This window comes from Botryllus schlosseri, chromosome 15 (genome assembly GCF_051294905.1).
Source record: "Botryllus schlosseri isolate E-star chromosome 15, Bs_hap1, whole genome shotgun sequence".
NCBI lineage: Eukaryota > Metazoa > Chordata > Ascidiacea > Stolidobranchia > Styelidae > Botryllus > Botryllus schlosseri.
This window is the reverse complement of record NC_137250.1, coordinates 13122604-13149473: the sequence shown is the minus strand read 5'-3', so window position 1 is coordinate 13149473 and position 26870 is coordinate 13122604. Positions and strand designations below refer to the sequence as shown.

The 26870-nt window shown below is 39.5% G+C and overlaps 2 protein-coding genes across 2 annotated transcripts in view; both read right to left on the bottom strand.

The window, feature by feature from the left end:
• Positions 1–691: 691 nt before the first annotated feature.
• LOC145458091 (uncharacterized) overlaps positions 692–26870 on the bottom strand; it is a 43433-nt gene continuing 17254 nt past the window's right edge. Inside the window, exon 4 of the mRNA XM_080336407.1 lies at positions 692–1163. Within this exon, the coding sequence (XP_080192533.1) occupies positions 910–1163 (254 nt within the window). The 3' untranslated portion in view covers positions 692–909. The remainder of the gene's footprint in view (positions 1164–26870) is intronic.
• Positions 3924–9214, bottom strand: LOC145457566 (uncharacterized). Its single transcript, XM_080335788.1, has 3 exons — positions 9081–9214; positions 8825–8992; positions 3924–3994 (listed from the first exon to the last, which is right to left on the bottom strand). Exons 1-3 carry the CDS (start codon positions 9154–9156, stop codon positions 3924–3926), a joined length of 315 nt encoding a protein of 104 aa, XP_080191914.1. The 5' UTR covers positions 9157–9214.

The following is a 26870-nucleotide window of genomic DNA, read 5'->3' as shown; positions in this document are numbered from 1 at the left end:
ATAATAAATCGACTCAAGGACTTTGTCATGTCAACATATCATTATATTACTGCCTAAAGTCTGCGCAAACAATTTCAGGCTTGAGCAGAGATTATATCGTACACAAGAAATCTTGTTTTACTGATGGTTGTTCTTTAGGCATTGGCCAACCCTCCGGAATAACACCATTCATCATTACTTTAAATCCAAAATATGTCGGGCACGACATTCGATCATCAATGCACTGGTAAAACTTTAACTATAAAACTTCTCAAAGCAACCACTAAACTATAAAAAAAATATTGAAATTTGACACACACGATATGTGATGAAAAGAATTGACAGCGTAACATTTTAGTCGTTTCACGTGGAGGTTCCATTAACGTATTTTTCGCATAGTCCTCCGAGCAGTGGGGCAACCACTTCTGCATCGAACACACCATCCTCAACCGACGGATTGGCAGAATTTGCATGTATTCCCACGGCAATACGGGCTGGTGTCAATGGTCTACCAGGGTACCAGGGTAGAGATGGAGCCCATTCGCCGTTAGACAGTTTGATTTTCCTTGCCTGTCAACAACGAGTTGATATATTGGAACTCAACCACCACCCATAGCTTTTTTTAACTATAAATATATAAATCAATTTGATCTTCGCGTTAATGCAGATTTCCACAATAAATTTTAAAAACTGTGTATTCCCATGAAATAAGAAAGTCAATCAATCCGGACGAGAGTTGGGATGTGAAAGTATAGGTCCAGTGGTCAGCAAATGTCGCGTAACTCATCGAGTTGTATATTTGACCCATAGAGATTAAACAGCCGAAAGATATCGGAACGGAGTGCCAAAATATGGACTAATTTCGTGGATATAATATAGTCGGAAACGTCTTCGGACACTGACCAATGTTTTAAAAGAGTCCAACACCAGCTATACTATTTGTATTTCGTCACACGCTACCTGTATGTCCATAGTCATTCCCGTCCAGACGTGATTGTGTTTGGATCCGATCGGTGATCTGGAGCGAATTAAAGATTGCAATTGCTGATAATGGAGACGGCTGTATATATTAGTAAGACGACTCCCGCGCTGCACACATTCTGCTTCTGCTTCGGATTTGGCTACTCTGGATACAGGCATAACTAGGAAAAAGCACTTCCCCGAATAGATGAAATCGCACACATCTGAAAAACAACATATCCAACAACTTACACCGATGTTAAAGTTTTCCGTCATCACAATCAAGTTTTACAAGGGGAATTCTTAACTTCTCGATGACGGGGTTAAATTCTCACTATAAGGTCAAAGGTAAATCGATGTCAATATTTGATCTGGATTGTTGGTATTAACGATATTCGCCACCTCTTGATGTGTAAAGGAGGCATGAACAAGACAAATTGCGCGCTCGGAAATTTCTTTTGAGGCCTATTTATAAATCTGATACTTTAATTTGGAAAAAAAATAGTTCAACAATCACGAGTTTCATGATAAATTATACTCCCCAATACTGTATTTATAAGTGTTGGGACGACTCGAGTCAACTTTTTCAAATGAATTGCCTTGATTCGAGCCACCTTGCAAAAATGACTTGACTCGGCGTCTCAAAATATGGATTGACTCGTGACTCGAAGCAAAAAGTTCGAGTCAGCTTAAAGTCATCAAGTAATCCGTGTCGACTAAATCGCTGTACCTGTACGTAGGCTACATGCTCTCGACACCGGGACATGATATGTGTGAGCAACTACTCATTCGACGATTGCGCACTGCGCAGCCTATGGTTTTACTATGTTTTACTCAGACTCAGTCTCTAAGCCGCAAATAAATTGAACGCTAACGTAGTGATTAGAGCAATTCTTTTCGAACATAGTTTTAATCGATAAAGCTTATGATTACGGATGACTGGCTAGAAATAAGAGACCGCATTTCCATATTTGCTGCAAAATAAAAACATCAGTAGTATATTAAGGGTTTGACGTGAAATCTTTCATACAAATAATTTCGAACGGTATAAAACTCGAAAAATGCATGGAAAGACAAATGGTCAATGCAGTGAAACTATACGGACGATATTTGTACCTGCAACCAGCTTTGATCTGGTCAAAATTACTTCCCAATTGCAATGTTGTTATCGGCCTATACGCGTAATAGCATGCTAACCAAGCTGTTGGAATATGACTGCTTTTATTGAAATGTATTAGTAGACTTGTTGTGGGGATCATTTATCGGATCGCACTATGCCCATTGTTCAGCGATGGCTCGTTCGAATAATGTTTTCAAAATAGATTTTATGTTCTCAGCAAACCAAGTATTCTACCATGCTCCAATGACTTATGGCAGGGGTGGGCAATTAATTTCCTCCGCGGGCCAAATGAGAAGTAGAAAATACGTTGGCGGGCCGAGTGAATTTTTTTAGCTATATTCTTCTGCGTATTTTAATTTAATTTCTAAATTACATTATTAATAAATGGTGCTCTTCGAATGTGTTGATGTTAGGTGATGAGAAATAACTGGTTAATTAAAAATATATCAATTTTCCGTCATGATTCGAAACCATGTTAACATGACACATTTTAACTCTCTTTAAACCCCTAACCACGTTCTGATATTAAGACTCTAAAACAGTGGTTCTCAAACTTTTTCAGGCTCGCCTCCCTTTATGATGGTGCAGAATTTTGCTCCCCGTCATCCTGCTATCAAAAAATATTAAAAAGTGCATCCAGAATGCTAGCAATCCCAACGTATAGTTTGATGGCATGGAAGGTTATGGATGTTGAGGAGAGCATTCTGAAATATAAAAGTCGGACAAGACACAGAGAAATAACTATAAAATAGAGGTAAATTGCGCGGAGCGCGAAAACAATTTTCAATAGACTTCGGCTTCGCTCTCCCTTCTCCCCTCCTGATGCTTTCACGCCCCCCCCAATTCGAGAACCACTGCGCCGATATGTATATGCAATAGTACAAAGCTTATTTTATCGGTCGCTGCCTTTCGAACAGTGTGCAGCTTGAATCTTGCTGTTGAGCGAAACTTGTAGTTTTCTGGACTTCGCCCTTCCTTGACCGAGTGTTTTGTGTTTTTGTCATAAGACCGACTTTAAGTAAAATCTTCAATATCGGCGACATGCTCGGCCAAAAATAAAAGGACGGGTTTACCCCTGACTCCAGTGTATAATATTCAGAGCTCCGAAGTCTCAACCTTCTTTGAATTTCAGTTTTCGGCTTTCTTTTTTTTGGCTTGCCCGTTACTCCTTCATGTGTGATCGATATGATGAGTCATATAGTAATCGCCAGCACTAATTGACTTGAATTACGAATTAAACGTATCACGTAACAATTTGAAGCACACACCGAAAATGCGTAATGTGACAATGGCAACAAAGAAGGTTTGAACTGAACTATATAGAGAGAGTGATTTCTTGTGACTTTAATTGCTATTCATACTTTGCCACATTGATTTTATTTTGAATCTGGATTACGCATGCGAGTTACGTAGGCAGTGTAATCGTGGCGTATAAATGAACAGGCTTCAAAGTAATTGAATTTTAAGTTCAGTTGATACAACCCATGGTTTTATTCATTCAAAAAGCAAGTTTTACGTTTTGAATTCCAAGAAACCTGTCGCGGGCCGCACAGAATAGCTTCGCGGGCTGCACTTTGCCCAGGCCAGACTTATAGGGATACGCCAAATCACACTGTTCATTTTTTTACACTCATTGACTAGTTTAGTTACACGTGGTTCCATCGGTCAGATTAACACTACATCAATTGCGACGATGGGAAAAATGTAGGAGGAGCGTTGATACTCATGCAAAATGCTGAGTGAACATGGTATTAACTCAAAATAAAAATTTCAAATATAGCTCTCTGCCATACCTTCTGTGCAAGCCACTGTATTTTGTATTATAATAATGGTTTAATTTAAACAATATTACAAATGAAAGTCTCTAACCTTGATAGTTTGCATCTTTCAGCTGTTGTATGGTCGCATTGTATTGTCTTTCCATTTTTGCAGATTCTAAAATAACCAATGACGATGTACGTACCGAACAATGAGAAATATATTGTTCGTGCTATTTTGTACAGATTGGGCTCGTTCCCTGCGAACTTGAAAATCAGCAGTGAACACGAACACGTGACGTCATGTGCCGTCACAATGCTGATTCAAATACAAATAAAGTTTGCTCTCCTGTCTTGTAATCTACGCCACGCGTGGATAATCAAAGTAGGCTTGGTGTCTGTCGCTCGAACGAAATGTCCTACCATGATCATATAGCAACAAGCAACATGTTGTAAAATTCATTCAATCCGCGCCTTTAGTTTTCGTCTCCCAAGGGCCCGTAATTGGCACTAAGCATTGTTGGGCTGCTCACCGGGTGTTCGGAATAAAGGTACGATTTTGCACCCCAAGACGTAAGTATCAGTCGCAGTTTGCATCTGGCATAGTTTCATTCTGTTGCTGCGTGGGAATAAAGATACACGATCCCGCTTTTGGGTCAAGCTCGTGGCATGTGATGTTGAGGCAGCAGCTTGTTAATACAAGGTGCTCAAGCGGGAAATCGCAAGCTCAATGCATATAACAATTTCTGATGAGCTCGGGAATCTATGGTGCGATCTTTCAATTGACTGTACACCTTCTTGACCGAAAATATATCAATACTATAATTGCTCCATGCCACTTCAAGTTTCGAATCACTTGCTGCCATTTCCCTCATTTCTGTATGCAAGTTATTGCATTTTGAAGTTTTGTGCGATGGAACTGTACTATCCGCACAGCCAGCACACTCCTTTAACAGAGGAAAAAACTTCGCGAAAAAAATATTTAAATATAATGAATATAAATAGTAATAACTTAATTTATGCAACGTATGTGGCTATGTATCTTACTTCGATCGTTTTCGTCTTTCAGCTTTTGTATTGTAGCATTGAACTGTCTTTCAATTTTTGCGGATTCTAAAATAAACAATGACCAATATTGTACTGTCGTTGCAGTTTACGTCTGGCATAGTTTGAATCTACCATTGCGATGGAATAAAGATACATGATCCCGCTTTCGGGTCAAGCTCGTGACGTGTGATATTGATGCATCATACAGCTTGTTATTACTAGGTGATGAAGCAGGAAATGGAGAGGTTTAATGGCGCACGTTACTCCGATATACTCGCTCAATGTATATGGCAGGGGTGGGCGCAGCTGCGTCATGCTAGAGAGCCACATATCGAAAATCTTAGCTAATAGAGCCAAAACGCAAAAATTCAAAAACACGCATTCATTACGTCACAATCAAATGTAGGCTATCGAATGAAGCTTATGATTGTATGGTGATACCAGCGTGTAGGGTGCAAGGTGTTTGAAATCATTCTGGAATGACGTCGAAGCAGTGTGAAGTAGTTCCTTATTCAGGTGCTTTTAAGTCTTTAAGGAAGATTTCAGCTCGGTAATCTTATTACACCGTAAATCTGTCTTCGTTGGGTGACTCGGGGCAAAGTTTTGGAGTTTTGTTTCGCAATGACGTTTAAAGTTACTGTTCTATTTCCCTGTTTATGCTTCCTTTACTTGCAATTATCTCCCGACGATAATTATCGCTCGAACTATGCAGTTATTTTTACACCTTACAATACAAATGGAAGAGCGCATTTACATTGCTAGCCCGGAAATGATTGTGACCTGCGTTGGCGTGATGAATTATCAAGTTCATTGTTGAACGCAATGATTTATCATTGAATGATGACCATGCACCATCGTTGCGGGTGAAACGTTCATGTGAACTCGATTCGAGAGTTTGATTGCAAAGTTCTAATCCTGTAGTGCCACCTATCCCTAAATTTTACTCAAAATACTCAAAGTATGATACTCGGAATTGAAAAAGAAATACAAAAAAGCGCAAAATATATTTCGCGTCTTTTGTCCAGAAAGGTGGTCTGCTAAAACAGGTGTAACGTTCAAAAAAGCCGGAGTCCACTTTTCCAGATTAGGACACGCCATGGGTTGCTAGATTGCGATGTGATACGCAATTGCTAGATTGCGAAACGGTAGTTTCAAGCGTTATGGGGGGCCATATTTGCTGTGATGAATATTTGAAATGGGCGACAATGCGGTGTGAGCAGAACCACGCAATCCGGTGCCTAAATTATATTCACCGATACTTTCGTGAAAACATATATTTGACACTCCAAAACGAAAAGTAAGTGAGTAGATCACAAGATATTACGAAGTAGAAGTCGCCAAAATCAGATCTACTTGAGTAAGTACTAGAAGTAGAGGAAAACTACTTGAGTACTTCGATAAAGTAGAAGTACTTCGTTACTGACTACCTCTGGGCGAAATAGTGTAGTGGTATAATCCACAGCTGCAATACCAATGGGTTGCCGTTGCTGGTTCGAGTCCGATCGAGGTTGACTCCAGAATTCCTACCAAAGTGTTGGAGGTTTATCTATAGATATAGGCTCCTCTGCGCCATCTTATCCGCGTGAGCGGTATCTTACAAAAAGCCTAGAAGTGGGTCGTGCTACAAGTCGGCAGATACACAATCATATATAAGCGATATCGGCCTGGTGTAAATGACCATAGTACATCAAACAAACAGCATTTCATATGAGTCTCATACCTTGGTAGTTTGCATCTTTAAGCTGCTGTATAGTCGCATTGTATTGTCTTTTCATTTTTCCAGATTCTAAAATTACAATATGTACCATACGTACATAAGGGCTCTTCAAAAATGACTTTTTTTCTCAAATCGCACTGGCTACTTGATAAAATTGTTAGGTTACCTAATTTAAGCCTACACACAAAATTTGGTTCAATTCCAACCAGTAGCCGCATTGCTACAGGAGAAGGAAGTTTATATTTATTATGTGAAAATAAATAACAAAAAATTTGAAAATTTTCTGTTCACCTCATGAAACCGTTAAGTTGTCTATAGAAACTATGTCTAATAAATTTAGCTGAATTCCAACCAGTACAAGCGGAGTTATTGCCGTCGAAAAATTTGAATTTGAACAAAATAGTATTTACTATAATAAATAATTAAAGAATTGGTCACCGTAAATATACTATTTTATTCATAATGCAAATTTTTCGACGGCGATAACTTCGCTTCCACTGGTTGCAATTGAACCAAATTTGGTAAACATCGTTTCTATAGATAACCTAACACTTTCATGGGGCGAACAGAAAATTTTCAAATTTTTTGTTGTTCATTTTTATATAATAAATAGAAACTTTCTTCTCCTGTAGCAATGCGGCTACCGGTTGGAATTGAACCAAATTTGGTGTGTAGGCTTGAAAACCGACTTCACTTAATATCCTTAATCTCGGCGACATGCTTGGCAAAAACTGAAAGGATGGGTTTACCCCTGACTCCAGCACATAAATATTTAGTGCTCTAGTCTAAACGTTCCTTCTTTGAATTTCAGTTTTTGGCTTTCTTTTTTGGCATGTCCGTTAATCCTTTGTGGGTGATAGATATGATAAGTCGTATAGTAATCGCGAGCACTGATTGAATTGTTTTACGAATTAAGGATTTCGAAACGTATCACGTAACAAATGCCGTATAATGCGTAATGTGACATTGTCACAGTGATAATGGCAACGATGGAGGTTTGAACTAAATTATATGGAAATAGTTATTTCTTGTGACTTCAATTGCTACTCATACTTTGCCACATTGCCTTCATTTTGAATCTGGACTACATATGCGAGGTAAGTATAGGCAGCGTAATCGTGGCATATTAATGAGCAGGCTTCAAAGTAAATGCATTCCCTGTTCATTTGATACAGACTATTGTTTTATTCATTCAAGATGCAAGTTTTATGTTTTGAATTCCAAGCAACCTTTCGCGGGCCGCACAGAATAGCTTCACGGGCCGCATTAGGCCCGCGGGCCGCACTTTGCCCATGTCTGCTATAAACTATTTCTAGTATGGTTATCTTCTCTTTGATTTGCACAACAATGAGCTATATGATTGGTTAGCTGTATCTCACTGTTATCTAGGACACAATGGCTTACAAGCAAGAAGTTCAACTACCTCTGCCAAGCACGACCATATCCAAACAATATGCAAATAGATTGCTTTATTAATATATTCGTTTAAATTTGAGATGGTCTCCAATTTGACGAACGCCCAGACAAGACCGCCCAAAATCAAATTATCACTGGCTCACCTTTTTCAGGCTATGGATTTTGTTAAAGTCGCCAAGAGTGAGTTTTACTGCAATGCTTTGGGTCAAGTTGGCAGACCTAGGGTTTGTGATGTGTTATTTGACTTGTTTTAGGGGGAGGGGGTTATCGTTATATTGTTTGACTTTTTAGGGGGAAATTATTCCTGCATTGCATCATTTTCTTGATGTGTACCGAGAAAAAAAATCTAATTTTTTGCGGTCTCGCCAGACCGTCCGTTGAATGACAAAGTAACAAATTTGACAGCTCTACAGGAATTAGGTTATACAACAGAACCTTTCGAATATCTCATACCCTAATAATTCAACAGAAGTTATAAATGCAACTTTATGCTGTAACTTTTGTTAAAATTGAGTGCAACTCTCTCGCGATTTTAGTGCAACAAAAAGTGGCCCTATTTACAACTAAAAAAGGGCAATTGGGAAGTGAGATGAGATTTGGCCAAAAGTGATGACCTGTATTTTCTAGTCCCCAGCATCAGAATATGGGGCTGGAAACTGGACAGTGACATGACGTAGGTCGACGACCTTTTACCTTTTCTTAGACATCAGCTAAATACATTTGCACTCGTGATGCACGACGTGCTAGAGTGCCGCGAACGATTTGTCCCATTGAAAGGGTGCCTCGAGGTTGAAAACGTTAGTAACCATTTTTATTGGCTATACTCACCTCGATACCATGCTTCTTGAAAATTGAAATGCAACACAAAAATTGCGATGAGTCCCGTTGTGGTCATTAGGACTAGTAAGCAGGAGGAGATCACTGCTATCTTTCTGAATATATCTTTTCGCGGCTCAGTTGTCATATTCTGCGTTTGAGATGATCGCTGGTCGCACTCTTAATAAAACGACCTTGTTAAGGACACATGCCTGCAATGTAATTTTTCCAAATAGATCTATACATATAAGCATTTCAACCATTTTACCAGCTAAAGTTACTCGGTCTCTATTACTCTTTCCTTTCCCCGCGTTCTCGTACACATTATAATCGACGGAATGCATCGTCAAACTGTTCGCGGAGCTCGACGTGAATACTAAATATTGAAAAAAAATTATATCCAAGTCACGCATACGATATTGAAGAATATTTGATTTTATAATTTAATTTAGTGTGCGTGACTATTCAAGTATATATGTAGATACAATGACTACCGAAACCATAATAATGTTTTGTGAATGGGTGACTTTGTATTGAGAGATATGCCGAATGTGGGAGGTGCGCCGCTAATACATTGTATTCGGTATACCTACGCAGTAATCCTCTTCCTTGAATGACTCCATTCTGATCGACATCTTTGGTTTGGTAATAATTAGGGCGATTTATTTTGACATTGCAAGAAAAGTCAACATTTTATAAAACAAATATTTAGCGTTAGGTCAAAAAATTGTCAAAATTGTTTACAAAGTCAACATTTTTTTGCAACCTCCATTTGGTTATATCGTATGCGTAGCTGTTTGCACTGTCGGTGACATGGTGTTATGATCAACGTAACACAATGTCCTAACTGAAGCAAGACTGCGTGGGCATTGGTTGTTATATCAAGATGCACATGATGAAAAATTGTTGTAGACAACATTGTCAGAATGAAGCAACACATTGTGTCGCCAACAGGTACGCACAACTTCAGTGTTGCCAGCCAACAGCTGTTGCTGTTGAACGTTCTTTCTACATTATTAGTAAGGACAAATACTTTCTACCTGAAAATGTAGGAAAGTATCTTTCGTTGTACACTTGTACTACAACAAAATTTAATTATACCATAATGCGTGATGTAACTGGTGGCATTCTTCTAGATTTCGTTAAAATAAAGTTTTTTAGTCAAAAAGTTTTTTTCAGACCAAACCACTTCGTAGGGACAGACATTTCCAACCAGAAATGAAGACAAGTAGTACAATTCAAACATTATCTGCGAGAACGGTTAATCTACATACATGCGGGCGAAATTTCGTACAAATTAAGTTTTTAAAGTAGAAAAATAACGTAGAAAATTATTTCCGAGTTCAACAAATTGATATAAATATTCACGTAAGTGGTAGCTACTCTTAGAATCTACGATTTTAAAACTCTCTTGATAGTTCACGGAGTTAAGACAAGCTAAATTCAAGTTGTAGAGCGACAGCGGTCGAATATCATTCGATATTATGATATTTAGATTGGAATAACTATATTCAATAGTATTTTCATTCATGTGCGCGTTGCGCAACTTTGTCTTCAAATATATATGTCGACCGGGGTGGGTGAGTCATGAATCCCAATTTGAGATATGAACATATATAGGCAGCAGACATGGGGTGATTACTTCATAAATGTAATCGATTGCGATTACGATTACTTCAGAATCACGCGATTACGATTACGATTACGATTACAGCAAAATCAGGAAGTAGTCGATTACGATTACGATTACATTGGAAAAGTAATCACGATTACTCACGATTACATTGAGGAGGGTTGGTGCGATGACATGCAAAATAAGGTCAGTCGCGACATGCAAAATAAGGTCAGTCACATGCAAAATAAGGTCAGTCGCGACATGCAAAATAAGGTCAGTCCGCACATAAATCCAAATCTATACTCCAATTACAAATCCAACATTTTTCTTATGAAAAATAAATTCAAATTATCTTCCCTGTATAGTAGCCTAGGTTCAGCATTGAAATTCCTTATCTATATTCCAAATCTTAAGATTTTTCAATCAAAAGATAATCATGATTATCTTGATTACGAAGTCAGTCGCATGTAGAATATTATTATTGGTCCGCGCATAAATCCAAATCCATACTTCAATTACAAATCCAACTCTCTTTCTTATGAAAAATAAATTCAAAATATCTTTCCTATATAGTAACTTCACCATTGACATTCCCCATGTATATCCTAAATCTGAAGATGTTTCAACAAAATGTAATCAGACGATTATTACAATTACGAGAGGTGAGTCGCATGTAGAATATAAAGAGTCCGCGTATAAATCCAAATGTTTACTTCAAATCCTACTGTTTTCTTATGCCACAGACCTTATTCTGCAATCTGCATGTGGCGACTGACCGTTGCAGCTATTCCGCTGTGATCAATCGTCCATGATATTTGGCTATGTCTGGAATAAGAAACTACTTCTCATTGTGATTACTCGAGAGTCGAGACTTCTATATAAGTGTAGGTAACACGTGTTAGAGATTACCTTTTATTATGATTGAGACTCTATATACGCTACTACTGCATCAACGTCGAATAAACCATTGTATTGAGCATATATCTGGTACGAAGAACTTCACCCAAGGCAACAGCTTCTCGAGATGAGTATTGTATAGCCGAGCACCAAACGATTGGTTAGCTGTACTTTTATACAGATCATCAGAGACAATAAGCTCTAATTGCTGCATGGTGCCCGAGAACAGTCGTTGGATATACATCTTCAATACTGAGACGGACGTTTTGCTATCGACCACAAGGACATTCTTCACGGACGAACACGGTACACGTTTTAATTGTCGATTTCTGTTGAAAACTTCACGACAGCAGACCCTATGACTGTGTAGGTGTTAGTGATTTTTTGAGTGTTATTGTTATATTGTCGTTGCATATTCAATATTGCCATAGACAAATGTCACTTATAAGTGTCTAAATGGCGAGTAATGATAATGAGAAATCAGTTGCTGATAAGGAAACCGAATCTAACTCTGAAATCGGTCACGCTAAAGATGTTAGGCAAGAAGCTGCTTTTCCCGGTATTGCCGACGAAAGTATTAGGCACGCTTTTCCTATCAGCGTTGTGGAAAACGAGCCTACGTATTTAGGCGAAGATCGAGTTGATCTAAGTGCTAAAATTGGTCAAAATAACGCCGCCATTTTCTCCCGTCAGCTCAGGCGATCAGCGCAGATTGCCGCACCACATAGTTACATGGCACCGCAAAAATCGAATCGCGTCATCAGTAAATGATAGCTCAGCTTCTCTGAGACAATATATGATTTACGTGCAAAGGCGAATGACTTGGGTTGTGAACCAAATGAAGTGCATTACATACTACATGTACTGCATATTACATACTAGCATACTGGAAATGTTGGCCATTGCCCAGCGTGCCGATGCTGGTTTTTCTGAGAGGAATAAATATATGAGCGCATTACATTCGATACCCGCTTCCCGTAATCACTAATATTTGATTTCAAAAGAAGATATTACGCTAAGATATGGACGAATGTAACCAGGTATTGGGTAGCTTTTGCTTGGACTCGTAAATATGGGGAGTATCATGTGTACAAATATAATGAACTTATCCCACAGTTGTAGAATTCGTTAAGCCCAATATTATGGGATTGCCATACGCAAATAATGGATTTGTCCCACATGTGCTTGAGAAGAATCACCGATAATTATACAATTTATACGGCCACACCCAGATGTATTTGGGGATTAGATGCGAGAAATCGGCGACTGTGATTTCGTTACGCGCGTGAGTGTGAACCGGAGTGACTTTATGTATTTGGATGTAATATCTGGTATACTTATGGTTAATGGATTTTAAGATGTTCCAATTCGCTGTAAGGTTGGGGCATAAAGTTTTTGCTCTAAACAATCTGCGGGCAGTTTGAACGAGACAGGGCTGAATGCGTCTTTTTTTAGCGAATCTCCTGGTTTACACGATAAAACTTTTGAACAGTACCGCAACCTCGTGTCTGATTTTAAGTACATTTGAATGTTATGTCGAAAAGCATTTTTATGCGATACAACACGTATCATGAGTAACCTACTTAGCTATAATGGCCTCCGCTATTTAGGTGTAATTGGTGAATTCGTAGTCAACATTGTGAACGCCGCAATGCAACGTACTCAGCGCAAGACCTATTATAAAATTCGGTATAAATATGACATATCTTGTTCGGTCAGATGATATAACTGAACTGCGTAAATTGGTTCTGGATTCATAGATAACGGTCCCGTTAATATTACGAAATATTCTAGTTACGGAAATCGTTTTTTTTTCTCTTCAATGCGTTGACGGATACATTGAATACAATGTCGAACAGCACCTATGCCTACAACGCATTTTTATCAATAACCTTCATAGATTTCATGGCCTCCGCTTTATTAAGGTGTTCGGTGACTTCAAATATTATTGGCATCCATCGCGGCGCCGCGATTTATATGTCTATATCTCAGCACAAGACCTACTGTAAATTTCGGTAAAAAATTGTCATTTTTGTTCAGTCAAAAGATAACTGAGCGGCGTGTACATTGAATAGAGATATCAATTTTTGAACGCGAAAACGATTCTTATTAAAGACCGCGTCTGACTTTCACCTTTCGATTAAGGCAGTTTTCGGGCCCCGCGGATTCAAATTCAAATAAAATAAAATGTTACATTACGTAACGCGCTAGATAGCAAGGAAGGGTAATTTCGCAATACTGCTCTTTGTTCAGAGATGCCGCTGCACTCGCGGCAGATAACATCATTAAGGTTCGTCATTGTTTCGTTAATACGATTATGCTAAGTAGCCGGTCGCCACTTAACTGATCATAGGAGAAAAACCGGGTTTTATGACCGGCAAGATTCTTCATCAAGATAAAAGCATGAGTTTAGTATGACACAGCTTCTTCGCGAATGGCGATGCCTTAATTTCACAATAGGTGGGATTTTCAGTGAGTTCAAGAGGCTTACACACATTACCGCCTCTGTCGCATATCATCTTTATCGTATGGGATTTGACTGACAGTTTCGTTACTCATTGGAATTTTTTTTACATATCCCGTCACCCCCTGATTGCCGTCTAGTTTGCAGCTGGCAGACTTCCTGCCAAGTTTTCTTCGATTGCTTTTTACTTTTTTTCATTACTTTTTTCCCCGCGGGTGCTTTCCGCATTTTTACCCGTAGCTCCAGTGAATGAGGTCACGGTGAGTAACTCATGGCTTGCATCGCTGTAGGGACAGCGTGCCTTATATTTGTTCTGATATTGTTGACACTCTTACCAATTCGGTGCCTTCTCAGACTGGTTACTTATCGTTGGCTTTGTGTTTATTTCATGCTGTATTGTTATCTTGCGCTAGTTGTAATCGTGCTAGTATATTCCCTTTCTTCGTCATGCTGTCGTGAGTTTTTTACAGAATTGACGAATTATTCGTGTCCGTCGTCCAAGCTTCCGCGTTCCGGCGTACCAAGCTCTACTCATGTGTGCGACGTCATCAAAACGCTTTCGACCAATTCAACAACGACCTGGCAATATTCTCGGGACGATTCTGACACCACGTGCCGTCGCATACCGACAGTTCGCCATCATTTCACCGACGAAACTGTACCGACATCCGCGAACGATCGATTAACCGACCGATGATATCCCAATTCTGCGATCATTGGAAGACCCGACAGCGCCAACACGCGTACGTAGCCACGTCGTATCTTCAACCCCGCACAGCGTCTAAGTGAGCTATATATACGCTGAAGTCTGTGTCAATCAGACAAACCATGAATCACAGACGAAAATTACGCAGTTCTTACAACCCGAGACGATGCCAGACCCCACAGAAAACCTGCACGCGCACGCCAGTGCAGGCACACTGAGTTGAGTAACAGTTGTACGCCGGAAACACCTGTACATTATCGATCGAGATTTTGTACGAATTTCACTGACCAGGAACACACTGGTGCATATGGGCCACGGCCCGGAACTGACGTTTACGCGGAATTAGGGTATGTTGGTTACCCTAAGTCACAATATCGACCGAGATATTGCAATGTTTTAACTGGCCACTATTGTATATATACCGGCCACACACTGAAGTTGATTTTGCCTTCACGTGAACAGCGGCGGTACCACTCATGATGATTTGGGCTGTCACGTGGATGTATTTGTAATTGTTTAGGCTTACTAATTGCTTAGGACTACATTGTTTTATGTTATTCCAATTTAGGATAACTTGTATATTAGAAAAGAAGTATAAAACCTTGCTCTTGCAACTTCTCATACTTAAACCGAAACTGTATAGGCCTAGTTCATTATAGTTGTTGGATAACATTTCATGTAGCCTAATTACTTGAAGGGTCGTTGAAATTAAAAGTCTTTACTCGTGATTGTTACTATCCGATTTCCTTTTTCAATGGAGGACGGGGTGACCTTTCTGTACCAAAATTGTATTCGACATAGTAAATCGATTTTGTTATTCATGGTCGTATAATCTAATTGGCTTTTTCCTTAATTATTCCTAATTAATTCCCTTTTCGAGTAGAAATAATGCAGCTATTCCGCTGTGATCACTCGTCCATGATATTTGGCTATGTCTCGAATAAGAAACTACTTCTCGTTGTGATTACTCGAGAGTCGAGACTTCTATATAAGTGTAGGTAACACGTGTTAGAGATTACCTTTTATTATGATTGAGACTCTATATACGCTACTACTGCATCAACGTCGAATAAACCATTGTATTGAGCATATATCCGGTACGAAGAACTTCACCCAAGGCAACAGCTTCTCGAGATGAGTATTGTATAGCCGAGCACCAAACGATTGGTTAGCTGTACTTTTATACAGATCATCAGAGACAATAAGCTCTAATTGCTGCACCGTATTTCGCATGCGACTGACCTTATTTTGCATGTGACTGATCTGATTCTGCATGTCGCGACTGACCTTATTTTGCATACGACTGACCTTATTTTGCATGTGACTGACCTTATTTTGCATGTCGCGACTGACTTTATTTTGCATGCGACTGACCTTATTTTTTCATGCGACTGACCTTATTTTGCATGTGACTGTCCTTATTCTGCGTGTAGCGACTTATTGCGACCTTATTTTGCATATCATCAAGGGGCCTGGCTGCCCATCCAACAAGTCTCTGCTGAAGAGATTCGGTGTCCTAAACATAGAAGATATTCGGAAACTAGAAATCGCCACAGTTACGTATCAGTTCCACTGCGGTCGTTGCCCCAAATATTTCAATGACTTCTTTACCTCGGATTCAAAAGCGCACAAGTACAACACATGCGCGTCCAAATATCATATGATTGACCAAAAAGATCATCGCTCTATCAAATATCCCGGACCTGATGTGTGGAACAGTATTCCGCCGGCCATTCGACAGTCGACGAGCACGTCCACATTCAAGTCGAAATACAAGCAATTACTAGTAAATAAATACAGACCATCCTCAAGATTACCGGACCACGACTGACCTATCGATCTGCCGCCCTGTTTCTTGTCGCTTTCTTTTTCTATACTATCTTTTCTACTTTCATTCAGTGTGCTTGCCTTATTTTTACATCGCCTAGGCCAAGGTGGGTGTCTGATTCCATAGACTAGTCGCTTCGACATCTTCCTGTCTTTTCATAGTATCGCCATTTTGTGGTGTATTGAACTGATAAAATTGCTAATAAACCGATGATGATGATGACATATAAATTCAGGGACTCTATTCGCGGAGAGTATAGAATTTTCATCATGTTTAACGCGGAATGAGTATGGCTGATTATAAAATTCCAATTATGAAACACTCGAAACATTCCAGATAGGCAAATTTTTACAAAAAATTCCAACGAAACAAAGTCAGAAACAACGGATGAAGATTTTCTGACGCAGGCGGTATAATGACACAATGGCCTGACCATTTATATCCACTTTTTTCGTAACGGCTGGAACAACCCACCGCTGTAACATTGCTCCCAGTCTTCCGCTATATTTGGAAATTCAATTTTCACGGGGACATATATATATATATATCTGAATTTTCATTCGAATTTCGATATTTCAATGTTAAAAGTAGTGTAGGTAACAAAATTTATATTTTGATTTCCAGTAGAAAAAAGTTGGATTTGGAATTATGATTTTTGCGCGGACTGCATGCAAAATAAGGTCAGTCTCATGCAAAATAAGGTCAGTGGCATGCGAAATAGGGTCAGTCGCGACATGCAGATTGCAGAATAAGGTCAGTGGCATAAGAAAAAAGTAGGATTTGAAGTAAATATTTGGATGTATACGCGGACTGTTAATATTCAACATGCGACTCACCCCGTAATCGTAAGAATCGTCTGATTACATTATGTTGTTGTTTATATAGCTCAGTGGTTGAAACATCTTCAGATTTAGGATATAGATGGGGAATGTCAATCATGAAATTACTATATAGGAATAATATTTTGAATTTATTTTTCATAAAAAAATGAATTTTATTTGTAATTGAAGTGTGGATTTGGATTTATGCGCGGACTGATAATAATATTCTACATGTGACTGACTTCGTATTCAAGATAATCATGATTATCTTTTGATTGAAACATCTCAGGATTTAGGATATATATAAGGAATTTCAATGTTGAAAGTAGGCTGCTATACAGGAAAGATATTTTGAATTTATTTTTCATAAGAAAAAAGTTGGATTTGTAATTGAAGTATAGATTTGGATTTATGCGCGGACTGACCTTATTTTGCATGTCGCGACTGACCTTATTTTGCATGTGACTGACCTTATTTTGCATGTCGCTACTGACCTTATTTTGCATGTTTTTGACCTTATTTTGCATGTCATCGCACCAACCCTGTAGATTACATTTGTTTTGCTTCTTAGTACTATAATCTTAAAGGATATATTGGATGACAATACAAGGATTGCGATGAAAAGGCTTAATGAGATATCAACTCTCTTCATACATCATGCGTCATTTGCTTTTACGTCATAATATACCAATTGCCCGACTTTATTGGGATGATTTATCGCACCCAGCGATTTGCATTATTGCCAGGTCTTTACCTGCCGCACCCCAAATTCCTAGGGTGGGGAGCGTGCTCGAAGGGGACTCAAAAGTATTTCATGAACCAACATAAATTGTAGAGTATTTTCGAGAATTTTATTAATTCTTGAAAATGTTCTTCGAGCTTCGTGATTCAAATGTCTCTATAGTACAGGGGTCACCAACGCGGACCAAATGAGTCGCCCGCGGTCGCTGTGGCAAATATTCAAATGAAAGATTTGAAAGTTGAAGATGGTTTCATATGAGCAGCAGTTATACATGGGTTGGCCGACCCCAATGAATATACGAACGCAGTCGATCGGGGCATTGCTCGTCTTTGCCCACGCGGCGGCTCAACGGGAATCTATAGTTAATATTCCCGAGTCTCGACGCGGAGATTAGCGCTGATGAGCCCGGAGTAGCTGGTTTGAGTCCCGGCGAGTGAGCGTTTTTTGTTTTTGGTAAGGGGCGGAAACCCGACCCAGTGCCCTGAATGTCTTACTCTAAGTGAATAGATCCAACTGAGCATAGATAAACGGCGGGAGTAAGTGGTAACCCGTCGGTCGTCGCAATAATCAGTTCACACTACACAAGATGTAGTGGGGTTCGACCAGCGGGGGTCCCGGGCGACCGCCCACCTCGCCCACCCCAAAAGCCACCACTGAGAATAAGATATAGTGAACATAAAAATTCTGCCTTCAACTTAATACAGATACTGCGAGCTGCTGTTACGAGAAACGGCTAAGCACGGCTCGGTTATGATTAGGGCTGGGCAAAATCGAGTACCTGAGTGATTCGATTCTGAATCACGTAATATGCTTCGAGTCGAGTCCAGTAACCGAGTATCACTCATTATGACGTCATAACATGATGTATGAAGTCAAAGTTCAAATATGTACCGTATAAGCCACCACAAACAATAAAATGTCTTTCATTCATCACATAAAAGATATTTGGGCATTTTTCGACCGTACCGATTGCATTCCACTTGGTGACAATGTTGTGGGATAATCATGACTTCAGAAATGTGCTACGTCCAGTAACCTTGGTAGCTTTGTACTATATGTTTCGTATGCTACGATACCGCCAATCAAGGTTTCAAGGCTTTAACAGTGAAAATTAATATCGAACCTATAATTCTCGTTGATAATTTAACTTTCAGTGGTGTGGAGCGTATAATTTCAGTACTCGAAAAAATCGTCTTTTCTACTCGACTCGAATCGTTAATATTAATACTTGATTCAGATTCGAGTACTCGAATCAATGTGCCCAGCCCTAGTCAGTGTTGGGATCAAGTCACTACCTTCGAGTGACGAGTCAATTCGAGTCATTGCACATTTTGACTCGAGTCAAGTCAAGTCAATCGGTTTTCGAAGGTGACTCGAGTCAAGTCAAGTCAGTCGATTTTCGGGGGTGACTCGAGTCAAGTCAAGTCACGAGTCAAGTCACAATTCAAGTCAAATTGCCTTTTCGAGGTATGAGGCGTGATTACGTCATTGTATTTTGCTAGCTGTCTGAAATACAGACTGTGTGGTCATTGATTTTGAACCGATGAACGAATATAGAGTTAAATATACACGCAAGTAAGGCGCTGTATCGCTCACATACAAGTAGAACTACTAAACTACGTAAGTAATTGCACAGCCTCAGTTTATAGTACCAGCCAAAATAGAGAATAGAGCAACGAATAGATAAGATGCAATACATTACCCTTTTGCAAATTGATATGATACAATTCGAGCCTGCGCCAATGGTTGAGGACTATATAAACTATTTGCGAATTCAATTTCAATAAAACAAGGGTTTGGTTAAGTTAAGAACACAGAACAGATATATACATTTTGCTATTGAATTACTTTACTATACTATAGTTTACGACAACATATGCTGTCAGCTTCGATCACTTCGTTTGCGATCAATATATTTGAGAGACAACAATGGAGGTTCAGTAAAACGCACGATCATTGAATGATTGGTCGCTCTCACGAGTTACACCAGCGTTGCGCGAACAATCCGAACATATGTAAGTTATAGTGATTTTTATCGACACCGATTACTTGATGACTTGAAATTGACTCGTGAATTTTGCTCCGAGCCACGAGTCAATCCACATTTCTGATACGCCGAGTCAAGTCAAGTCAAGTCATTTTAGCAAAGTGACTCGAGTCAAGTCAAGTCATACGAAAAAGTGACTCGAGTCTGACTCGAGTCAAGTCATGACTCGAGTCATCCCAACACTGGCCCTAGCTATGATATATATCAGCAGCTGTTTATTTGTAATGCTTCGTTGTGGAAACTGCAATGTTTTATTCGACGAGTACAAAATTCCGAATTTTTGTCAGGTGTAGCCTACGTGCGCGTACGTATGCCTACTGCTCGCCAAGCAGCAACGTTGAAACTGCGTTTAACTGAGCACGACCAAACATCAATACATAAGTTACTATTTGAAACTATAGGCAGAGTGGTGATCAATATCCTGCTGCGAGGTAGGGGCTTCTGTAGTGTATTGATAACCTGATATACACCACGGGGGGTGTTCTTACAATCATACTACAATGTCCAACGCATGCCTGTTTACTATGTGTGGATACTTCAGACGCAATGACGAGCGGAGCTAATGCTTCTGACGTAACAATGAGTAGTGGCGTTTGAAAATCAGATGTTTGTGCTATCGCTAACGTGGTATGTTATCTCATTCTTGTTCACGAATATTCAGTTTATGTCATAGTCCTTGTACAAACAAAAAGTAATCGTTCTTTCACAAAGAAATCGATAAGATATGGGAAGTAGTCGATTACGATGACTTCGGATTTTTTTCGAATGTAATCGATTGCGATTACGATTACTTCAAAATGCTGTAATCGTCGTAATCGATTACGATTACTAATCCCGATTACCCCATGTCTGATAGAAGGTGAGCAATTTTATGAGGTATGCAACAGTGATGAGCATTTAGCGGACCGGATTTTGGACAATTTTGAGACAGTCGGATCGGATTCGGATTCTATTGCAGATTTTGTTTCGGATAGTTTCGGATAGTTGTAACTTCTTCTTCGGATATTTTTGCATAGTTCTGACCAGATGTGACTTCTGATTTCATGTCAAAAGAGAGAATCGCCATCTCAAAACAGGTCGCGCGCCATTTTTCAAATTTCGTAAAGACCGCGGACCGCAAGAATGCAAAATCGAGACAAAACAGGCCACACAGTTAGCAACCACGTTTTAAAAACTTAACGTCAGTGCAGCGATGTGCTCTTTAACAAGAGTGAACTCGTTATTCTGTGGGTTGTCTCGTTTGATACTCGAGCAATTGTTAGCTAACATAGGCCCTATGTAAACTCCAATCTACTCTGGTATCTTAGCCACATCATCTTCAGATATTCGGCGATACTTTCTCCTTGCCCATCGCTGACTATACCATGGTTTTCCGGGAAATTATTTAGATACTTTAGCTTTTTTGAGTGTCTGTTGTCCGACATAAACATATGGCAGTGGCAGTGGGTTACATGTGCTTCCTTATGGTCTGGCCATTACGAAAGCACAATATTTCAAAGCTGACAAATACATATGATCCAATCGTGCTTGTGATATTGCAACAATTCAATGTTTCTGTATTATTCTCAATGTTTCTGTATTATTCACGAAGACGAACTGAGTGTGCAATTGTTACTGCACCTAAGACGTTGCCATTTTGGAGAATGCCACACTTCAGGATCCTTTTTGAGCTACCAATAGACATTCGCCATTCACTTGAGCTGTAAATCGGGATTCCTAACTCCTCCAGTAACCCACGGTAACAGTATCATACCAATGCCATTAGCACGACAATACACAAAGCTACCGAAAGTAGCCCTACGATGAAAACGCCGTTTCTCATGATCGAAAGAGATATTTTCTCTCTCTTGCCAAGTAATATTTTTTAATTCGCAAGGATGCTAAAAGCAGGGCTATGGAGTCGGCGTCGGAGTCGGTGGAGTCGAAGTCGGAGTCTGGGTAATTTTCGCTTGATGGAGTTGGAGTCGTGGAAACTATAATAGCTGGAGTCGGAGTCGGAGTCGGAGTCGTGGGGAAAATACTGACTGGAGGCGGAGTCGGAGTTTGTGAGAATCAACCTGACTTCGACTCCGACTCCGACTCCGACTCTAACTTCTCTATAATGAAAACATTTGCTTTCAAAAAATTTTCAATAGATTTTTTATCTACCACCAATCACTGTTATTAATAACCATACAGATCAGGTGCGGCCAGCCCGTGGCACGCAGGCCAAATTTGGCACACGAGAAGGTTAGGTGTGGCCTGCGAGATAATCCTCGAAATTATTTATGACATCAGGAACAATGGCAAGGCCAACCAAAATTTGATTAGCAGGACCGCGAAATTTGATGATGACTAAAACAACAGTTCTGACGCATTGACGTATCCAGGGGCCAGCCACATTTATCTCAGATCTTCGTATATGACCATAAAGTAAAATATTTCATAGCAGATTTATTTGACTTGAAATTTTTCTCGGTACTTCGCATGATTCAATGTCACTAGATTTCTTGCATTCAGTATTTGAGCCCCCTTCGCTTGTGCACTCGCAGCGAGATCGTCGACAAAACATTTGCACAAAATGATAGAGGCACGTTCACTGATACCGTCGATTTTGCTATGCCTAAACGTCGAATAATCCTGTCCTTGCCAAATGAGCCCAGTGGTATACAGATGCGACCCCCAATGTTTGTTCGCAACATATTTATTGATATAATTCAGTCATTATCTTGCAAACAAATTTCGCGCTTCGCGCGACCAGGGTCTGATTGCGCACTGCACAGTTGCATGACATATTGTTATCAATTTTAGAGCATATTAATATAAGTCTTGTTTGCAATGTTACTTAATTCGGTTCGCTCCTATCGGACGACTAAAAAAAGATTATCAACATTCCAGTTGCCCGCGCAATGGTTCGTAAATCTCATGTGTCCCTTTGGCCGAAAAAGTTGCCTACCCCTGATATAGATAAAATTAGACAATACTTGCAAATTACAACTCAGTTGCACAGGGGAAGAAAATCGCAATATGCGTTTTCGCGATGCAGTCAAAATTGATGCAATTTTTGGAATTATACCATGATACTGTGACAGAGCAAATGCATTGGATGGTTTTGTAAAAATGATGTAACTATGACCAAACGATGCTTCCCACTTGACAAAATTAAAAATATTTGTAGTGTAGCTTAGCTGTTTGGGTCGAACAAATGATGAAGAAAGACTGCAAGTCCCAATCCTTGAATACTTGATTAAGTACATGTAGACTAGACATAGGCTATGGTCTTTGACTACTTAACTAAATTCCATTTATGACCAATGTCTATTAGTAGTAAGAGTGTGTGTGCTTGTAATCAGGATAGTGTGCAATGACAAAATCAGTAAGTTCAATCTCTTTATTAGTTGCTGACTCATACACGAGAGCTACACTTGGATTTTTTATCTACATTTTTATTATACAGGATTGGAAATCTGCCATATTTGAATGATTCATACATTTTAGGATATTCGAGAGTCTATGTTATAAAAACTTGAAAAAGGAAGGATAGGCTTATTTAGCAAATCGTTCTTTCATGTTAATTGCATAGTGGATAATTCGAGCTGTGCCACAATGAAACAATTTCAAATCACACTGGATAAGCTGAATGGGGTATTGGACCTATAGCTGATAGTAAATGTAATGTTCATTTTTCTTGCCATATTCTGCAGTTTGCATCAAATATGTGCCTAAATATCATCGGATTAATATTGCATCCTCTAACCTAAAATCGCTGAAAGCATCAGCCTATATCGATACCAGTACCTTGTTACCTAATAATTCAATTGACCCCTTAGTTATAAAACATATTATATTGCCGAAGTGTGGATTTCTTGGCGTGGCGTGATAGAAGAAAACCAGCCGCATTTTTGGAATCAGCACACCAAAATTAGCCTAAATCAAGTGCATAATCAAAGTCAGCGAATTTTTCGTTAGAAATTGTTGCTCAGTGTAATGATTATTATCTTATGATACTCCAGATACGAATTCGACTTTCAAATCAAGACTCTTTCGCCAACGTACAATTTATTTGCGAGAACATAAAAATAAAATTTGGAGCTGTTGTATTTTTAGTTGAAATAGTGAATTGTGATGGTGAGGTCGCGATATGCGCAGATTGCACCAAGAAGCCATGGAAACCGACTAGTCTACGTGGCTTGATAATAAGGAGTCCAGTTGTTGTATGTGGGGTTAATGGTGCTTGACTAGTGACTACTAAAGTCTTGTGCACTTGGTCAGGTGACTAATACGAATTTAATAACAAGGCTGAATTGTATATGGGTAGGATAGTAGGGCCCTTACTGTCATGTCGACATGGTTACGTTGGCCATGGGGAGGGGGCAACCTGTGGCCGTAGGAGGAAATTTGTGCGGCCGTGGACACATAATTCAATAAGTATGCGTTGGCGGCCGTCGACATGCAATTTGAATTTTACGAAGTTAATCCCAGTTTCTCGAGAGATTTTAATTAATCCTAAAATTTTATTCGCGCTTCGCGCGATTCAATGTGACGTCGTTTTTTGATTTTAATATAGTAGCGTCGTTTGCAATCAGATGCCCACAGTACAGATGCGAATATATGAGGAAAATGATGCCTCATATAGAAATACCAACTCGGAATCGTGTGCTCCTCCCTATACCGACAATGCTGATGGTAGGTAACGAAATATCAGCATGCAACAAAGTGACTAATAACAATTGGCCCAGCCGAAGATGCATCATCACTTATTACTTGCCCTAGAATTTCGAAAACACTACCTCCATCAACTCTATCGGTGAATCAGATCACATGTGCTGAGAAAGGATAAAAGTTTGATAGTAATATGCAAAACTACTAATATTAATGACGAAATTCATCAGTGAATCTGTAAAACTTTTCGCGCTTCGCGTGACTATCGACAAACCTACAGCTTGACCACTGTCCACTCGCGATTTCGGTGCGTATAGTGAGCCTATATCTTTAAATAGATTAGTCCAGAGTGTAGCGGAAATGTACATAGAGTCACAGACAGTTTAACATGGGTATTTGGCGTCCAGCTAATTCATTACGACTATACGCCCTGGAATGCGGCCGTATAGGCTACATGAGTAGTCGAAATCCGGCCGTGAATGGCAAAAAGGTTGGCCACCCCTGGTCCAGCCGCACTCTCCAAATATTCTCTCTGGAAAGCATGTATAGCCTACCGGGCACACTAGCAGGAGGTGTTCGACTGTCTCTTCTACCATGCACGTGTGTCAAAGGCCATCTTCGTGGCACTTTATACGATAAAGATGAGAATTCAACCGACAATGTCCCGATTCCAAAAGGTGTCCACCGAGTGCCGGTGCTATAACATGACATCCGATTTAAGCAATGAATATATATGGCGCACGTGTCGAATGCGATGCAGCGAACTGCAAATTCGTCTCGAGCCGTCAAATGTTCGTTATATTTGTTATATGACTCTTTGGGACATCCCATTGAAAATATAAGGCTAATATGACTTACCGACTACCCATGATAATTCGCTTTTATAAAACTCGCTGTTTTAAGAGTAGCTATTTTGAATATATCTCCATAGGTTGTTAAGTCCACCCGGATCCCGTTTTATGCTGATGGGGGATTAGCGTCTATTGATGTCGTGTTGGGCAGGAGCACGATGGCATTGTAGGATCTGTCCTGGTTCTCATACTCTTTCTATCCTATAGTAAGATAATGCCTCCAAATTTACTACACACATGGCAATAAACCAAAAGAAAAAACAGTTGAGGAACAGCTTTCCTTGATTGCGATAAAATTTGACAGTATATGGAAACTGGAGAAGAAGTTTAGCATGATAAGTACAATCGAAGATTAATGATGATAAATTCTTTCAAGTTATCATGATAAGCACTTTTTTCTTTGGAAAAGCAGACATCCTGTTTCATTTGATGTTTCAAAACAAGCTTATATAGGGCCACATATTTAGAACATGTACCAGAGTGAACCATTCTCTTCTACATAATATATCATCATTACAATGTTTATTGTTTGCAAACTTTTACGTTTTACGAAAAAGCAGTGTGCTGTCACAAAATGCATTGACCGATTAAGTCTGCAGGACAGATGTATAAAGATAGATAACGTAGGGAACTAAATTAGGTACGGAGCTACTAATCACAATCTTTAAACGCGGTATAAAAAGATGGTACCTGCTACAGACTAAATAGTTGCATCCAAATATATATTTATGGGCCGTACAGAGGTCTTGATCGAAAGAAGATAGAGAACCACTGGATTCAAGTTCACCGAAAACTCAGTTCATCTGTTTTACAACAACCCAGGTTTCATCATTATAGATGATTTCAATAACAATGCTTGATCTCTTGCTGTTGTACCCTGACCGTAATGTCACTAACGGAAGCCGAAATGTGATTAATCTATGGAAATGAGAAAAATACATACCGAAAAAATTTAACGTGATAGAGAAATTCTGAGGACAGAATCGGATTCAGCAACATAAAATTAGCCTAAATCAGGGGTTCTCAGCCCTTTCTTGGCCGTGGACCATTTTCTGATTTAAAAATGTGCTGTGGCCCACCTGATATCTTGGAGTCATAATCCGGTTTAATTCGTGGTCACGGACAGCGCCGATATGGCTATTTCTCTAAAATATGCGCATTTTTCTCTAACTGATGATATTTAAATCTCGATCTCCCGGTATATGAAATCGCGCGAACCGCGAAAAACAAAATCAAGTTGAATAAATATCGTTCAGCAAACGACCAACGAAATAATTTTGGGCCCCTCCGAGCTCCCCCAATTGGGGATGTGGGTGCGGCAGTTACGGCCCTGGTAGATCATAAGCTAAAACTCCTAAGTATATGATTTTCGTCCGCTGCTCCATTCACGTCGCGAAACACAATGATCAGATCCCCGCACTGTGTGATTGGGACTTTAGTGATACT